This window comes from Larus michahellis, chromosome Z (assembly GCF_964199755.1).
Source record: "Larus michahellis chromosome Z, bLarMic1.1, whole genome shotgun sequence".
NCBI classification, from domain to species: domain Eukaryota; kingdom Metazoa; phylum Chordata; class Aves; order Charadriiformes; family Laridae; genus Larus; species Larus michahellis.
Window position 1 is genome coordinate 28,914,321 of NC_133930.1, and position 19,810 is coordinate 28,934,130.

At 42.4% G+C, this 19,810-nt stretch overlaps 1 protein-coding gene across 1 annotated transcript in view; it reads right to left on the bottom strand.

Moving 5' to 3' along the window:
* Positions 1–18,383, bottom strand: part of PGM5 (phosphoglucomutase 5) — a 79,978-nt gene extending 61,595 nt beyond the window's left edge. Inside the window, exons 1-5 of the mRNA XM_074569610.1 lie at positions 18,004–18,383; positions 9,043–9,205; positions 6,382–6,528; positions 3,361–3,486; positions 266–456 (exon numbers count right to left, since the gene is read on the bottom strand). Of these exons, the coding sequence (XP_074425711.1) occupies positions 266–456; positions 3,361–3,486; positions 6,382–6,528; positions 9,043–9,205; positions 18,004–18,264 (888 nt within the window). The 5' untranslated portion in view covers positions 18,265–18,383. The remainder of the gene's footprint in view (positions 1–265; positions 457–3,360; positions 3,487–6,381; positions 6,529–9,042; positions 9,206–18,003) is intronic.
* Positions 18,384–19,810: the final 1,427 nt, after the last annotated feature.

The following is a 19,810-nucleotide window of genomic DNA, read 5'->3' on the forward strand; positions in this document are numbered from 1 at the left end:
AGTACAAGATAAAACCAGCCTAATATTTAAAGAATTCTCATTCTGGATCCAAATCCTGCTCAATTTGCAGTCATCTGCAGAGACAAATTACAACATATGTGTCTGATTTATGCGTTGCAAATGCTGTCATCTGTACCTGAAAGTAATATCCTTTATGCTTTGAGGGCTTACTGAAAAGCAAATAAATTATACTTACGTGTCTCATACCTGACCCCAGACAAAATAACAACTATGGTGAAACCTCCAGACAGATCAAAATACTTACTCCGTCAGCATCAAAAGCAGCTCCAAATCCATACTCTCCGCCTCTCATAGCCTCCAGTAAGGCAGTTGCATATGTTAAATTGGGATCAGGAGGCTGTCCGCCAAAATCCTCCAGAGGAATACAGTTTATGGCAGAATTTGCAGGAGCTCCCAATTCATCACACAGGATTCTTCTCACATAAGGTCCCATAACTGCAAAAACAGAAATCTGCCGTGCAATCACAAAAGCGTATGCTTGACATTCAAATTTTTCACAGCACCATGGAGACTTGATACAAAACATATTTTCAGCAATTCTATACATCTGTCCAAGCAAAAAAACCCAAACTATTATTTCACAGAGAAGTATGTGATTGTCCCTCAGTAAACAACCAGTTGGCAATTCAGCATTAAAAAAACAGTTTCTCACTAGTGGAAGTGAAAAGGGTAATCACTGAATGAGGAAAGATACAAGTTTTCTTTACCCACTATTAAGTAAAGAAATTATCACACACATAGGGGGTATTTTTCTCACTAGAATAAAAATAAGATTCTGTTCCATGTGTCCTGGAATGCAAACAACAGTTTAACACATAAGAGCAAGGAAAGTAAACAACAGGGCAATACAAATGGCAAATAAACTTACCTCAACATTCCAATTCATATTAAAATTATAACTGGTTTGTCCACCAAAGAATTTTATCACATTTTGGTTACTACCGTGTAGGTAATAAATAAAAACTTTCTCAAAAACTAACTTCAAAATAACTTCTTTATTTTGTTAAAGGTATGGCCAACTAAGACCCCAGCTCATGCTATTATATATCACAAGGATTATATGCAAAGCTGTTGGGTACCCCAAAACATCACACAGGTTCATTTTGGAGCAGCATCTTATTTCACCTGCGTTCCAGATTAACATCTGGACTTTTTCTTTCTGTCCTGACAGGAACTTCCCATCCTTATTTTAACCACTGAATGAAAGTACGTACTCTTCTATCCTCTAACCAATGAATTTTCATTTTAAACAACTGTAAGGAATATTTTCTAAGTATTAATAGCAAATTTCTATCATTTCAGTCCAGAAATAAAAGGATCCTGAATACATATGCACCTTGAAATGCAGTCAGTATCAAACCGTCCAGAACATTGTTCAACCCCACAATCAAATCTTTTCCTTCCATGGAGAAACTGCAATGCTCGCTGTGTATGAAATCTACACTTGTGCACTGGGGGGCTGAACAGACACTCACAACTGACTGAGCTCTCTGCATCCCCGAGGCAGGTGTGAACACGTCACTCAGAGGTAAAAAATTCATGAGTGATTGCTCGCTCTCTCTTTCTCCTGCCTTACTCCCAAATCTTGCTACCTGTAGCAACTATAACCCAAGATAAAACTATGTGAGAAACTTGCATTCAAGAAAATTTAGATGCTAATTCTGTAAAATATACAGTAAACAATTATTAAAGTTCTTACCAAGAGTAGACTCCTGACAAATTATTCTTTTCTATGCCAATGTTAAACTACCGATGTCTAAAAGCATATTCCACAGTTGCAGAGCTAAAACAATCTTCAGAAGACAGTTTGTCCCCGTACACATGTGGTCCTCTCTAATGTTCTAATATTGTGGCTGGTGACTACTTTTGGCTAATGCATCTCATCAAGAAAGTCTTTTGATCTGATGCCACCAAAAGAAGGACAAATCCCAACTGTCTTTGGTAGATTGCTCCAGTGGTTATTCACCGTTACCCATTTCAATTTTAATTTCTCTGGCCTCAACTTCTCATTGTTGATTCTTTTTGGCATTTTTGGGAATACAAGACTGAGAAATAATTTTTGTCAAAAAAACCATCTTTGTCTGTTGTACAAACAAATATTCTTGTATACACTTACTGTATGTGTACTATGTATTATTGTATGGCTACTTCTCCACCAAGATACAAAGTCATAAAGGCAATTCTCTATCACCTTGTAAACAAAGTAAACAAAATCAGTTCTTTAAACTTTTTGTGACGCATTAGTTTTTCTAACCATGAGCCGGACGACGCATCTTTTTGACCACGTGTAAAATTTTTTCAACGCTTAGTTGTAGATCCGGACTCAACTAGCTCTACACACTAGTTGAGTAACATTCTCCAAGAGGCAGTGCCTCCCTCACTGCTCCCTCCGCATTGTTCAAGGACATCATCTCCTCTTTTGCCACAGCCTGGCAAATCCGGTGTTCACACTTGGCTGTATGCCCACTATGATCTTTTGCCCCAGCCTGTGAACTGGGTGTTCACACTGACTGTATGCCCATTATGATCTTCTGAACAATGACTATTACACTGTACTAGATAAAATGCTTTACAAAAGATTTGTAAGTCTATCCAGCTCCCTATATGAGTCTGGTTTTGTAATCCCGTTGAAGAATGAAACCTGATTTGTTTGATGGAATTTGTTTTCCATAAGATAATGTTGAATGTCATTATCTGTAGAAATCTTTATTTATTTTTTCATGATGTAGTCTAAAATAGATCTCATACTGATCTATGTTTCCCCAAGTAACAGAGCTTAACATTTTTAATATTGGCACAAAACTGGTCCCCTTGCTGTCTTCTGTGTCATTTTCTTTCATCTTTCCCCCAGTACACTGAAATTTTTTAACATTTAAAATTAGTGAGAAAAAGGTCTCCGCCAACTCTTTAAGGACTCTTGGGTGCAATTTATTCAGACTTAACTAATCTTAAACCATTTAGAATTTAGTCTTAGTAGAGACTGCCTTGTAACCTCTTTGGTTACTGCAACATACTTCATCACCCTCTCATGGCAAGATTACCTCATTCTGCATGCTTCCAAATGCAGAAAGAGAACATTTATTGGACACATATGCTTTCACTTCTTTATCAAGAAAGATAGAGCTCTTTGCTTGTTAGCAAGGGACCTAACCCATTGTTAAGATTGCCTTTTTTACTAGTATAATATTCAAATCCTTTCTTATTACCCTTAACCTTACTTAAAAGTCTGACTTTTATATGCTGTACCTTTATTGGGGAACTATTGCAGTGTACCATCTTTACTGGGAAACTATTGCAGTGTACCTGAAATTTATTCCTGATAGCAACTTAAGTTCATACCTCCATTCATGGCATCAATCCTTATTTTAATCTGGTTGGGTCCGGTCAGCAAATTTCTGATCGCATTGAAGTCAAAGATACTTCGAAGGAGATTGAGGTAGATATCCACAGAATCCACAATTTCCACTAGAAAAAATAGGTAGGAAAAAATCACTACAGTTCACACATGGGAAAATAACTCTTTCAGCACACTCCCACCAGCCACACACCTCAACTAAAATCAGAGTGTGCAACCTCTACATAACATGGACTTGTTCTGAAGCCCATAGAGGAAAAGTCAAACACTTCTGCTGATTTCAGCATGGCAAGCTTTAAGCCTTGCAAAGATCAACAGGTTTGCCTGCTAAAGGACTGTAGAGATAACATAAGCTGACAATTCCTATTTCACTGCAAATATTCATGACAGTAAATTATATCGAAGTACTCTTTATTTATCATTCCTGAAATCACTCAACAGCTTTTCAAACTAAGCAGGTTTCTTCTCAAGAGGATGGAAGACATCCATGCCGAGTTGAAGCCACACATTCTATTCTTCTATCTGACAGCAGTATCTAACTGCATCATTCCATCAGGAGAGACATACAGCCTGTTCTTCTTGGTTTGGGCACCTGAAATATCTGTCTCCAGTTTATTGTCAATCTACCACTACACTTTGGCATTTTGTACCTCACTGATTTAGGGAAGTTAGCCTCAGATACATCTGGTTTTTCCTAAGGTCTTGCTAATTTCAATTCTAAATTCATAAACGCAGAGCACTATATTTTTTCTAGTTCTTTTGGATGTAAAACATTAAACTAAAATGAATTAATGAAACTAAGTCTGTCATAATTAAAACGGTTACCAAACAACTGTGAAAAGCCATGCTCCTCAGTCATCGTGGAACATATTACTTTTCCTGATTAAATTAAAAAGCATATGTTACACAAGTGTCTTTTTATCTGGTTAAATGAGTATCTTGAAATATTTTAGTTACAAGTTAAATTATTACTTAGAATATCAGCCAGGTTTCCTCAGACACACTGACCTCACCCTAATGCTCTTCTTTAGGATAACATGAAAATGACACAGACATTTTTTGAGCCTGAGAATAACACTTAGAAAAGATCGTGAAAAGACACTTGAATGAAGAAACCAAAAAAAAAAAAAAAAAGAGATTCTCAAGACTGAAAAACAACTGTAAAACCTATTTGAAAATAAGTTCATTCTATGGTACATGTTGAAAGTCTCATGGATTCCTTAAAATTACATTACTGCCTATCTTCTATGCCCTGCTCCTTAACGATGTTTAAGTAGGCTCTAAGCTTTACACACATGAAACAAATGCCTCAACTTCAGTGGAGCCGCTCGCACATGTTAAGACAATGTGTATGTAGGATTAAAGTCTAAAAATTATTTTAGCTCCTGCCAAACCCAACTGGGTTAACTCTCAGTTCCTCCAACACCTCTGTAGCCTTGATTCACAGCAGTTAGTTGACACAATTGAAAAAGCAGAAGTTTTAAATACATCAGAGAGTATCTTAAAATACTTTTCAAATTATTTTCATTCTTTCTGCACTTTCATTCTGCATTCATACCTGTGTAAACTGTATTTATCATGCACTTGTAAGCGAGTTACATTCATTCAGCAGGGATCCCTGGGAACTCTACTCTCCCAGGATGAAGTGTTCTGGTAAGATGACTGGGAAGTGATTTTTCCTTAGAAAAACATAGAGGCAAATTGCAATTATTTTTAATCTACTTTCATACTACCTGTTGAGGGGAAGGGGTGTCCCATTTTAATTTAGAAAAACAAAATTTGGAGATATTAAAAAGCTGAGAAAGCAAAAAGTAAATCTGTGGCAATCATATGATTCCAGAGTGCCGCTGAAGCTGAATTTTCTTTGCTTTTTTTTTGCCTAAAAAGTGAAACATGTTCTTTGCAATCTCAAAAACTGTCTCAAAAAATAATGTTTTGCTGGAAAATAAACGGGCTTTAATTCTATGACATCAGGAATGAGGAACAGTTCTTGAGGCCATACACAGTTTTACAGTATTTGAAATATTGCCTCGACCCCTTCCACTGCTTTTGACTCCTTCAGGACAAAACGGTTGTATTAGCTTATTTTAAATCAAGTGTAGACATAAAATGTATTCAAGTGCTTAAAATTAAATGCATGTTTAAGCAGTCCCTTTACATTTGGAGTCACTGGATGTGTAGTGTCTTACACATCCCACAACCTTTCAGAAAGTGCAAGCAAAGAATGATTAAACTAAGACTCTCATGAACTCTTTTGTCAATTAGACTTGCACAAGCAAATCATTCCTAGTCCAAAATGTTTGTGTTTGGTGTTTAACTACCTAGGCATATATATTTGTCAAAGATATTTGGCTAAATGATGAGGCCTGGTGCACTTAAAGTCCACAATTCAGCTTCCTTATGTGTAAAACAAACACAACACTTAACCTATATTGCATACTGTTTTGAATCATAGAATCATTTAGGTTGGAAAAGACCCTTAATATCATCAAGTCCAACCGTTAACATAACACTGCCAAGTCCACCACTAAACCATGTCCCTAAGCACCACATCTACACTTCTTTTAAATAAGAACTGGGATGGTGACTCAACCACTTCCCTGAGCAGCCTCTTCCAATGCTTGACAACCCTTTTAGTGAAGATATTTTTCCTAACATTCAATTTAAACCTCCCCTGATGCAACTTGAGGCCCTTTCCTCTTGTCCTGTCGCCTGTTACTTGGGAGAAGAGACCAACCCCCGCCTCGCTACAACCTCCTTTCAGGTAGCTGTAGAGAGCGATAAGGTCTCCCTCCCCTCAGCCTCCTTTTCTCCAGGCTGAACAACCCCAGTTCCCTCAGCCGCTCCTCATAAGCCTTATTCTCCAGACCCTTCACCATCTTCGTTGCCCTTCTTTGGACACAAAAGCTTGTAGTAAGGCATTCTGAAGAATTAAAGTTCTGTTCTGTAGCAATTCTAATATATAGAACCATGGATGTAGCATACTTAAAAGCATACACTGATACCTCGGAAAGGTTTGAATTTGTTCTCCAGATCAAATTCTTGTCTTCCTAGGCGTGACAAATCAACTCTGAGATCGGGACAAATGGCATATTCCTCCAAGGTTTTGCTGATTTGATAGATTTTGTCTGAAACTATATCTGGAGCAGGTCCTAGAAGAAAAAGGAATGTGGTAGGTCATTTCTGTGAAATTAAGGTTCCTCACTTAAAAAGTGAGTGCTACAGCAAACATTTTTCTCAATATACTGGAGTTATTAAGGAACAAACCCAAACAAAGAACTATAGTAAATAAGGTCTTTTCTCTCAGTGTAACACAGGTTTAAAACATTTTTTGAAAAAATGTAACATGGAAATACAGTGCATTACTCACAACATTTTGATTCCCATAGAGTATTTAAATCAATCATTATCCTGGGCAGAGCGGATAAGGCAAACAAAAAACACAACGCCTTCTTCTTTGGGTTTATTGCTCAAAAACTGCCATTTATTACTCTACACAGAATCTCAACATATATATTAAAGGAAAGCCTCCATCAGCAGTTTCTGGTGTTTCATAGGGCTTTCTGCAAACGCACACTTGTGAAGGTGAGAGAGCTTTGTGTTTCACATTATTTCATTAGACACAGTTATCATTTTTAAAAGTCTTACCAGTTTGAGAGTGATGTTCTCTTGCAGTTTTCCTCCAATGACTTAATGAAATGTATCTTTGTTAGAACTCAAAATACCTTAATTTTTTAACAAGTAATTATGACCTGGAACAGCTATGTCATTCAGAAACAGAAATCACATCTCACCTGTGCATTTCTTTTATTGCCAAATCCTGCTCTATTTTTGAACACCAATTAAAAGTTGCAAGCTTGGTGCAAAAATTACCGGATGAGCTATGCCATACGTAGTGCGAGAGTTGAGTCTGAGTTACAACAAAAGTCCTTTCTGGCTATTTGACTCTTCATAGCTTATATTAAAGCCACACTTCCAATCTGAAAAATTACTTCCTCTATTCTCTTTTACGTGCTCTCTCTCCTAATCCAAAGCCTCTGGCTTTTCAGTGTTAACTTCCCATTCCCATAGCAATGCTGCTATATTCGGTGCAGCTTTGCCATGTAAATCAGCGTGCTCCATCTCAGATGCATGGTACCAGATGGTCCAAGGCAATACAATAAGTAACAGCCACTTAACTCTTCATTTGGCTTAGAAAATGACTTCTTACTCATCTAATCCAAACTCATCCAAGGCTTGAGGACAGGTTTCATTAGTTCCAGATCATCCTTGATAGATGGATGTATTGTCTACTGATTATTTGCAGCTAAGGAGATGCCACAGTGTCCCTCTGCGTTCTCTCCCACAGCAACAGAAACAAACCGCTTCTGCCTGATCTGGGTCTGCAAAACAGACTGAGCGAGAATGCAGAGCAACAATAGCCTTCCCTAGCAGCTTGTCGTGGTGCCTAACCATGCTCTTAGTTCAAAAGCCTCGCCTAATACTTAACCCACATTTTCTCAGCTGCAACTTAAACCATCCACTTTTCATTATGTCCCTGCTGATTATCATAAATAATTGAACCTTGTGACCTGTGCTCAAGGACTGTTGCATATTTAAAGCTTTACAGCCTGTTCGAATTTTCTTTAAAAAGGCAAAGCACACCAAAAAGAATGCCCCAACAACTGTTACCCATTTATGAAACAGATTTTAGGTGTACATGGTGTTTTAAAGTTTTATAGAGAGCTAATGCATCTAATGGTTTGGCTTTGGTATGTTTGTGCTGTGACCCTGGCTTTCTCACCGCCTGACCGTACGCAGTCCCTTTAACCTCTCTGGGATTCAAGCCTATTCTGTTTATAAAATCACACTGCTTTAACCATGCACATTTTTCAATTAAACAACGGGCAAGGGGGAAGCATCCCCTTCTGAAGTTCTCCCACCTTCAAAATGAGGGAGGAAACTTTTTAAAAGCACTTTCAGTTTTTTTCAGATGGAAAGCACTCTACATGTGTGACATATGCAAGGTGCCAGCAACTGTCACCATGATGTTTTATGGGTGTACACAGATTTATAACATAAAACATATATAAAATACAACATACCTACACGTGTTAGTTTGTCAGTTTTGGAAAACAAGACATTGCTACACACACAAATTCCACTATTCAACAGTGGAATTGCAGCAGTTAAAATGGTACCACCCTCTCCCTGGATAGGAGCAGTTATTTCCTGGGCAAACATGAGAAGTGCTTTCTTCCATACAAGACAATGAGTTATACTGCTTACAGCACTTCTGAAATTATACGCTTTAAAGTAAATGCCAAGACAAGCGACACAGAAATATGGGCAAAACTGAGCTCCCTCCTAGGCATCTTTATAAAAAGATCAGAACTGTTACAATGATCTGGCAGACTACATAAAATGCTATAAAAATGGGATGGCAAATATCTTGTTTATAGAAATCTTACAGCTACCACAAGGACTTTGGTGAACAGTTAATGCTTATTGTACATAAACATGTAAATAAATGGACTCCTATTACTGAAAAAAAATGCATATGTTCTTCATAGTTTTAACAGAATAAATGAAAAACACAGAGTTGAAGTCTGACAGTTATCCTTGTCAGTATATTTTCATCATACCAAGATGCAATGTTTTAATGTGTTATTAAAAAAAAAACCTACCTCCATTGGAAACCTCAAACTTGACTCCAAACTCTCCTCCAGGTCCCCCAGGACTGTGGCTTGCTGTTAGAATAATTCCACCAGCTGCTTTGATCTTTCGGATGATACATGAAACAGCAGGTGTGGATAAGATACCATTCTGTCCAATAACCAATCTGCCGATCTAAGTGGAAAAGGAAGTTGAAGCACTCTCAGTGGTACTGAACTTTTGAAAATTAATAAATAAACACACACACACATATAGGTATATGGGTATAAGATAGAAATTGTGAGTCCTAGTATGGAACCTATTTTTTTGCAGAGAAATACATGTACACTACTTGGTGGCATGCTAATGTTGTGCAGCAGAGAGCTACCGAGATGATTAGGGGACTGGAGCACCTCTCTTATGAAGAAAGGCTGAAGGATTTGGGTCTCTTCAGTCTGGAAAAAGACAGCTGAGGGGGGATCTTATCAACACTTATAAATACTTCAGGGGTGGGTGTCAGGAGGATGGGGCCAGGCTCTTTTCAGTGGTGCCCAGCGGACAAGAGGTAATGGGCACAAACTTGACCGTAGGAAGTTCCATCTCAACTTGAGGAGGAACTTCTTTACTTTGAGGGTGGCAGAGCACTGGAACAGGCTGCCCAGAGAGGTGGTGGAGTCTCCGTCTCTGGAGACATTCAGAACCCACCTGGATGCGTTCCTGTGCAACCTGCTCTAGGTGACCCTGCTCTGGCAGGGGGTTGGACTAGATGATCTCCAGAGGTCCCTTCCAACTCTATGATTCTATGATTCTAATCTGGAGTGATGACAAAAAAATATTGTAACCTGGCACATTTAACCCCAGTGGCCTGTGTATGGACGGCAAAGCAAGAGCACTGCTGTGGCAGTGATTTACAAAGCTCTCAAGCATAGCACTGGGCTATGATCCTGCTATCAAACTTTCGCAGGTATCCCCATGAACCAGCAAATCCCCTCAAATATCAGTACAGTTTAGGGCTGACTGTGCAGATGCAGTTTGCAAGGCTCGGGCTTTAACTAGCATAAAAGAGAACAGCAAGCAAATTGCCTCCACTGAGCTGCCTTTCAGTGCAATCACAAATACCGCCACATACTAGGACCTGTAATCTCTGCGAGCCACATCTCTTCCACCAAGAGACCCTTGGATGTCCTGCCCTATAGAAAATATTGCTAGTCCTCCAGCCATCAGTGACTCCCTGGCTATTCCTGCTGAAGGGGGTGCGTTTCCCAGGGCACAGCCAAGCAGGCGAAGTTCCCACCATTCTTTAAAGTAAAAAAAGCTTTCAGGTGGTGTTATTAAACACTGACTCAATGTGTTTGGTATTATGCGCAGTTCCACTGCAAGGTTCCAATTTCAAAACCTTGCCTTCATCCCCTACACAGCTACTACAGTTTCAGCTCAACATAAATAATCTAGGAGCCAACCAGAAATGTATTTACAAAGAAATATGAAAGAGTTCCAGTTCCTGGGAAACAGTCAGACACAAAGAAAAGAGGGGAGAAGAGAAGGTTAGTGTCACAGATGAGAACTGAGGCAGCTGCATATAGAGCTTAAAAGGATATTACCAAAGTTTGGGGGTTTTTTTATATACTCACTTTAAAAAAAAAACAAAAACCAACAACAACAAAAAAAACCCAGGACTATCGATTAGTAGTTTGGGAAGGAGAGAGAAGGAGAGAGGTGGCAGGGGGTGGGGGGAGGGAGAGGCAGAACACAGAATCCTTCCTGCTCCCTACCTAAAAAGCAGACAGGGAGTTCAACTTCAGATTTCCTTATCCAGTTTGAGGAAGATTTGGTAGCTCTACTGTCTGTGTGGCAAAGCAACAGCAGAGGAGGTGTCACTACCTGCCTCCTTTCTATAAAAAGCTGTTCCTTCTTATACAGATGACTTTCTTCTGGGTCCAGCGCTTGTGTGAGGCCCTTAACAGTTATTTAGAAGTGAGGTTCCAAATAATTTTAGAAAAGCAAAGGATTAATAGATGATTTATTTAGCCTGTTTGCTACATCCAACATCTGGATTTTTCCTGTTGGTGAACTATTTTAATAAAAAAAGTCAAGATTTCAACACTGAAACTTATCTACTTCTAAAGCACGCACAAGTTACTTAAAAAAGGCTAACCCTCACCCAATGCATTCTATTAACTGAGATTTCTACCTCAAGATCTGATGATAGGATGATTGCTTTTCTACCTGGTTCTCTTTTCACAGTTTTTGCAGGCAATTTTGAAGCCTATGGATTGTTGCTAGAAAACAGGAAAGCTGTAAAAATTATAAGTACAGGTCACGGAAAATCTTCAGTGCTTTGACATGCTCTTGCTTTTATTGGAAAAATGGGGTTTTTTCACTGTCTTTTTTTCTCACAGGTTGAACAATTCTGAAGGAAATGAAAAAAGAAAAAGGTACGAAACAAAAAACTTTGGTTCCTCATTTTCCTACTATAATGAAAATATTTTCCAGGGAAAATAAGTGTCCTTTCCAGGAGAAAAAATAATGCAAATCAGCAGAAGCCACATCTTCTGTTTCAACAGATTATTTTAAAGCAGAGCTTCCACTGACATGGTGAGTTGGTGAAGGTGGAGTGTATACACAGTTAACACATATACCACACAGCTGAAACTCATTTCTGCGCACTCCAGTGGTACGGAACAATTTTATCTCCTACTTAAGACTAGCAATACAGTTTCATTAATTTATGTTTGAATGATTAAGAGCAATACCATCTTCCTGATGCCGATGATAACGTAAATACTTTGATTATTTGTGGAACAAAGCATAACAGTGGACACAGTTTTCCTTTAATAATGGATTAAATGTTATGCTTGTGCACTCTGACAGCATTTACTTGCGAGACTCTGTAACACTTCCCTGACTTTATGTCTCTCCCGCCTTCCCACTCTTGCTTCTCCCTGAAGGTAAAATTAAGCAGTAATTTACCGCACATGTATTTGTAAATCTCTCCATTTATAATAATTTGCAGACCTGAGGAGCAACAGTAAAGGTGTATTTCCTCCACTCCTAGCTCCAAGCCAAGTGAAGCAGCTGATTAAATCTTATTCCACTGATTACAAAATAAAATCAGTCTCTCTCTTACTGATCAGACTTCTTCACATTTATGTAACGTTCTTACCGTCTTTTAAAACTCTTTTAAATCTCCAAATGCAACATTTATATTTTCTGGTTTGAATACTAAACTGGTTCAAAAGTGCTTTCTATACAACCCTACTCGTTACCACAGAAGTGCAATTCCTACATTGTGGAATAAGGGATTATTTTTTTTAAAGCAGAAGCATTTCCAGTTGTTGGGGGTTGACAACTGAAAGACACACATTTACCTCAGAAAATGTGCAGGGTAAAACTGCATCTATCATGAGAGGCACTGAAATCAACAGGAGCTCTATGACAGGCCCTGATACACTTTTAGAACCAAGCTCAAGAAAGAAAATTTTCCATTACCCACATAATTTACTGTTTTATTTAAACCAATGCCATGTAAATAATTTGAAAGAGAAATAGAGGGGTTTTTCAAATTGTTATGAATTTGAGCGTGTCCTTTTATGGCTTCTTTTCAGTCCATGAATCAGCTTCTGGACAACGTGCCATGTCTTGCCAAGACTGTTGTATTAATGCTGTCATTTAATCACTATTGCCAATTGTACCAAAGCATTAGAAAAAACACAGAACATTGGAAATAGACTTCAACAAACTTTTTTCCAGTCTGTACAACAGTCTGCCCATGTATCTTTATTATGGAAAGAAAAGCATGATGAAAATAAATACTGAAAATGTTTGTTTTTAATATTGTCTCTTGCTTTTTTAAACTATGAAGCATGTAGAAAGCTAGGGCAATGACTCAGTCTTCCAAATACAGCTGTCAGAAATGGGTGCCAGCTCTTAAAACAGTATTGTGTGTGGGTAAGCACAAGGAAGACGACAGGAATTACACTTCGCAAAATGCTTGAAAACAACACTGAATCTATCTTGAGGTACTCAAGTATAAATGCATTTGCACTTGCATACAGGCTTATCATGAGCACGTGTTCTCTGTACTTCTAAATCTAAACTAGTGAGGTTTGCCTTCATGCACACTGAAACTGCTTTTTTAAAGTAACTAGAATACTTAGATTATTCAGAATGCACAAATTACCTGGCACTATCTCTTCACCGTACCTTCATTTTTTTTCACATTCAATAGATGTTGCACAAACCAATTTTCCTATTTTTCTGGGTGCCCAGTATTAATATGAACCGGAGTAATCTGCTTTGCCTTCAGCATTTGTGAAAAGGCTACTTATTATTTCTGTACTACTTAGAAATATTATTTATTATACTAATTTCTATACTATAGAAATACACAATATTTCTAAATTAAGTAGTCTAAATTAAGGATATTGAAAGTGAAATTACATTAATGATACACAGATGTTTTATTTGCAGCGACTACTGCAAAGAGCTTCACCTTATGTGAAGGTCTTCAGTGCTTTTACAAAAACTGTGCTGAGGATAGTACACACCTTCTAAGTGTATACACACTACTCATCTTCCTCTGCTTTCTTCATTTCCATGGCAAGAATACACAACCTCATCCTCTCTTGGCCTAGAAGCTGCTCATTTTGTCTCTGAACCAAATACTAAACTGACATTTCATTAATTTTAAGTAATGAACTCTTACATTTACAGACTTCTCAGACTCTGGGCTAAAACAGTAACCAAATAAAGCCCAGGTACCCACTCACAATTAAAGTTCCAGTAATACCCTTCTGAAAATCTTGGACAGTTTTATAGCATGGAAAGATTATCTTTGGAATTCAAAAACTTGCATGGCTACGAGATCACAGGCATGTTATGTCTCTTCTAATACTGCGCCCCTACGCCACGTTCTATTTTGTCACTCTGCTCTTAGCAGCAACAGCAGAAACAAAGACCATGATCCTCAGCAAACTGTTACAGCTGAAAGAGCAGTCACCCTAACAAGTACTTCACGAGAACATTTTTATGCAATATTACCACTTGCAGCTGTGCATTTTCAGACGATTCAGCTGATTACCATGGAGTCAGTTAATGCTTTTTTTTATTATTTTGCCCAGCAATCTCTCACATGCCTCAGTCAATTAAACCTGGAAGAATATGATGCAAGCAGATTACATCCTGGACAGCATGGGGCTGTGCCTTCCTATCTTTTACTACAGTATCTTAAAGATGACCGAGCACCATGTTCAGTGTAGAAGCAAATATATCGATCGTACAGGTCCAGGGAGGGAGGGCAAGATTTGCCTGGAAGACCATGGAAAATAAAAACAAGATGGTATTACAAAGAGGACAACTGGAACACTCCTTGCCATCTCAAACTTCTGCAGCATTACTAGCAATACTCCGGGATCCCTCTAGGATCTTGCTATGACTTTCCATGTTCCGAATATGATCATCAGCTTCTGATCTCCACCAAGACGCACACACAGCAGCTTCTCATTCAAATGTATCCTAAACTTTGCGTGAAAAAATGAGACACCACATCCAGTCGATTGGTCGAGCGGAATATTTGCATTTAATTTGTAGTGGAACTGTGTTATAAACAATAGAGCCTTTTACCTCAGTTCTTCCAGACTTTAAGGTACAAGGACACTACTACTGACGGGACACGGGTGAAAAGGGAAACAAAGCCTCAGATACCCTCCTACCACCCCACTTGGCAAAACTGCTTGTTGCCCCAGCTGCGTGACCCATCAAACGGCCACCCTGGTTCGGAGGAGGCTTTGGAGCCCTCAGCTCTTAACGGAAGGTTCTGGTGGAGCACGTGCTGATGGCGGTTGCCCAGCGTGGAGCAGCCTGTAGGTGTTGCCACCAGTGGAAGCCCAGGCGGGCTGTAGCTGTGGAGTGTGTACCTGCAACCCCCGGCTGGAGGGCAGGAGCCAGAGGGACTGAAGATGAGAAGAAGGCAGGGCAAGCACCGGCAGCTGACCGGGCAGGGGGCCTCATCTCATTCCTTGCACTGGGGCCCATGCCAACTGTGCTAGGCCGTTAACGCAGGGGGAATGCAGGGTGAGTCACCAAATTAGAACAAGGGGAACCTAGCGACTCCAAAGGGCAATACATTTACAGTTGATAATAGAAAATCCCTTTTATTTTTGTACTCGGCAGGCACAATTAACCATAAGACGTGGTATGTGTCTTCCAGGAAGGAGATTCAAGTTCAGTTTATCAGCACTATGTGGCCATCCCTCTCCTGGCACTCAGAGGTGGCTAAAGGTTTTGAATGCAACTTCAAGGCTGCCACACATTTCATCCGATCCTGCCTACACCAGCTCGCTTTTTTCCTTGTGATACGGGCCACATGCCTTCTAATGACATTAACCTCATCCAAAGGCAGAGATCTTTGCCCTCAGGAGTATTCCCTTCCTCTCCCCTTACTTACATAGCGCAGCACTAAACAATGCCTTCACAGAGGTTTGGTATTTTCCCAGCAGATGTATTTTAACAGCCAAAGAATAAAACATACAAACAGTATTCATTGTTTGTGTATGTGTAAATGTGAGGTTTATGCATTTACAGCGTGCTTCAGAGAAACACGGGTGAGGGTGAGCAGGGTGAGGGTGGGCAGAGAGGGGATGGTGAATTAGCACAGGGAAACGGGAAACCTTTTCAGTATACAATCACAGAATAGTTTGGGTCGGAAGGGACGTTTAAAGGTCTAGTCCAACCCCCCCTGCAATAAGCAGGGACATCTTCAACTAGACCAGGTTGCTCAGAGCCCAACCCGGCCTTGAACGTTTCCAGGGATGGGGCATCTAACACCCCTCTGGGCAACCTGCTCCAGTAGTTTCACCACCCTCATCCTAAAAAATTTCTTCCGTATATCTAGTATAAATCTTCCCTCTTTCAGTTTAAAGCCAATACCCCTTGTCCTATTGCAACAGGCCCTGCTAAAAAGTTTGTCCCCATCTTTCCTGTAAGTCCCCTTTAAGTATTAAGGCTGCAATAAGATGACAGTAGCACCCTACCAGCTGGCCTACTGAATTTGTGAGGACTGTATAGTTAGTAAGAGTATCATGCTTGAATTCAGACATTTGTGGGAACTGTAAGCAGAAAAGCTTGGGTTTTGGCTTCAGAAAACACTAGGGAGAAGCTGTGTTTCCAAGAAAACACTAGGGAGAAACTGTGTTTCCAAGAAACTTGCAGTTAACTTAAGAAAGGGGGGGAGGCACTACTACAGCAAGGTGCCAGAAACATGTGAAACCGGAAATCTCCTGAGGTCAAAAAGACCTGATCTTCAGGGGAAAAGGAGCAAAACGAGGAACACGACAGATGCAGCAGGAAGGAGGCAAGCCGACAGGAAAAATTAGTCAGGAAGGAGTCCTGAATACAGCATAACCTGGCTGACAAGACCCTGGTCTTCCAAACCCTAAACTGCTTGCCTTCCTCAGCACCTCGGTCCTTGCGGTCACCTTGTGGCTGTAACCCACTCTGTAGCTCCTAACAGTGTGCAAGGGCAAGCAAGGACCTCAGCCTCGGCGGGGCACCTCTTGCTTTAGCTGTTGCTGTGCTTTATCCCGCCTGAGCAACAGGCGCAATTCCAGCAGTGAGGCTTTCTCCACCGAGCCACGCGGGAGAAGGGGCTATGGAGCAGCACTCCTCCGGGCCCCGTCCTACCTTCCTCGCAGGGCCCACACACCAGCCCGCTCACGATGCTCTGCACCCATCGCTGCAGACGAAACACGACTGCGCTATGCTCGCCAGTGTCCCCACCTTCGCCAGTGTCCCCCACAACAGCCCTCCGTAAGTCCTGGCCCCTACCAAGCCCCTGCATGGACGGCGAGTTTGCAAAAGCGAGCCGGCATGTGACGCAGCCAGTCTCTCTGAAATCTCAGGTTATCACTCAGCATCTGCTTGATAGCATCTGCGCGGTGAGAATATGCAGTAAAAGTAAGTTTTAAATGCTCATTATTTATACCAGGCTGGCCAAACCACACAGCTTGTACACGACAAAAAATCAACAGGGAAAATTTAGACACGTGCAGAGATTTGCTTCAAAGTTGAATGATCTCCCGGGTATAAAACAGGACTGCATTTAAGGAATGGAGCTTTTGAAAACAAAATTAAGAAAAAGTAACTTTACACAAAAAAAAAACCCTATAAAATTATATCACTTATTTTGCTAGATCTGGAGAATCAATTTAGCCATCATAACGAAAGACAGAAGCTTCAACTCTGTCTTGAAGTAGAAACTTCAAGCCTACATTTGCTGGTATTTCTGGCTTTCTGGACATACAGACACACCGACACACGAATGTGCATGCACCTATCAGAAGACAGTTTTTCTTCCCGAGTTCTTTCCTATTTTCCAAACTGCATAAGAAAAGCTGTAACCCCATCTGATCCACAGGTGTTTGCCCCTGTTGTCTACTTGCATTTTGTAATGTGTCTGCAAGCGAACAATGAAGGACTATTTTCTTAAGATGCAGCCAAAATGCTGAGTTCCTCTTGCTTCAATAATACCATTTTCCTTGAATATTTTTACAAGATCCCCAGCAGCGGATGCGCATCTGATACCTTCGTTTCCCACATACTTATTTTTAATTGTGCCACATTTTCTCCCGCAGAGCCAACCGCGTTTCTCAGCTCCCGTTCCCTCCTCGGACTAAAATAAGGTGTGATGCCTCCTGAGCTTATCACGACCACCTCCGCTCCCCACAGACAGATCCAGCCACCCACGCCAAACCCAAGCGCTACAGCCCAAAGGACGTACGACCCGGCACGGGACTCAACCGGCCACCGGCCGTGCAGACCGCCGGGTGCGAAGTTCCCCTCATTTTTATTTGTAGAGCCTTACGGCCCGCCTTATGCCACGAAGAGGTTCTCCCCGGACCCTCCGGGGCGGCTCCGCGCTCCCCGCCCGGGGGTCGCCGCCCGCGGCCGTCGGCGGGAAGGCCGCCCCGAAGGGGAGGGCGAGGGGCCCCGCTTACCCCGTTGGCCGCGGCCATCTGGACGACGATCTCGATGGCCGTCTTGCTGAAGTACCTGCCGTCGCTGCCCACCACCATGGTGCATCCCTGGCGGTCGCGGAGGTCGACGGAGGAGAGGAGGCTCTGCACGAAGTTGGGCAGGTAGTTGCGCTGGCTCTCGAAGAGCGCCGTCGGCCGCCGCAGCCCCCCGCCCCCCGTCGGCCGCTGGTCCTCGTAGGGGGCCGTGGGCACCGTCAGCACCGGGATGGGGGTCCTCTCCATGGCGGCGGCCGCCCGCCCGCCCGCCCGCCTGTGGCTCCGCTGGGGAGCGGCAGCCCCTCACACCGGCTGCCTGGCCCACGGGCGGCGGGGGAGGGGGGGCGGAGGGGCGGGCGCTCCTCTGCCGCGGGGTCGGGCTCCCCGAGGGCCGGCCCCCCGCGGGGCCGGAGGCGGGCTCGCTCGGCCCCCTCGCTGGCCACTCCTCGCCCCGCCCGGCCGGGGCCCGCCGGCGCCTGCCGCCCCGCAAGGGCGCCCCGGGGTTGGGCAGTCCGCTGCCATCAGCATGCGGCGGCCCCGGCCAAAAATAACCCTGGAAAGGGAAGCCGAGGATCGCGGTCTCCTGCCAGGGATGTAACCGGAGGCAGGGGGGAGAGGGCGAGCCGGCGCGGCACACTTGCTCGGGGGGATCACCCTCTGTCAGCGCTGCAGCCCTCCCCACGGACCCCCGCCCGCCGCCTCCCCGCCGGCCAGCTACAGGGGCAGCCCCGGGGCGCCCGGGGGCCGGCGTGGGAAGGGAAGGGGCCGGCGGGCTCGGCCCCTCGGCAGCAGCTCCCGGCTGGAGGCCGGGGCAGCACCCGCAGGGGGCAGCGAGCCGGCCCCGGGCCGGAGGGAGGCCGGGAGGTGGTACCGTCCCGCTTGGCAGGCGAGAAAACCCAAGAACAGGCAACCAAAGAACGAACAAGCCCTACTAAACCTTAAGCGAAGGGCATAGGGGTTTTTTTATTATTGTATTTATTTATTTATTTTACTCTATTGCTCAAAAGCAAGTTTTTTATGTAGTAAGCAAGCTTACAGAGGTGTTTTGGGCTTGTTTGTTTCTTTCACAGCAGGAGATGCATACTACAGGAAGGGTCTGGTCCCTAGGATGATGGATCGTGCTGGTTTCTGTCCAAGCTTGCTCCCTGTGGGGCCAAGCAACCCAACGGAAGGTGTCTTTCCCTTTGAAACCCTGTGAGGTGTTTCATACGGATGTGGTGAGGCTGAGTTCATTGACATACATGTCCATTCTGCTTAAGTTCATTCTGCAGAGGTGGTGGCACTGGCAATTGCGAAGATGTCTGACATTTCCCAGTATAAAGGCTGTGTTTACAGATGCCTATGACTGTCAAACATCAGCTGAACATTTTCCATCCAAATGCTTGTTTCACACTGGGCCCACACGGCAATATTTTGCCGTGCAACTCTGTTGGCTGGAGAGTTGGAAAAAATAGTCATTTAACCTACATGTCATTCTTGTGCTTAAGAAATCCCTGGTGCAGACCTGCGTCTGAGCAGACGAAAATAATTTTGTAATGCATTCTTCAGGTCTCTACGAAGAAGTCTGCTTATAAAGCATCTCCTCAGGAGCATGATGGAGTGTTACGACTCAACAAGACAACGTGGTAGCTGCATGACAGGAGGTGGCCAGGCAAACGGGGGTAAAATGCTATCTCTGCAGACTTTTTAGTTGTTTGTAGCAGATGGAGTATGACGATTTAAGATGCGATTGTCTGCTACTCATCCATCTCTTTGGCAGTGACCGCTGCTTTCACAGTAGAACACTATACAT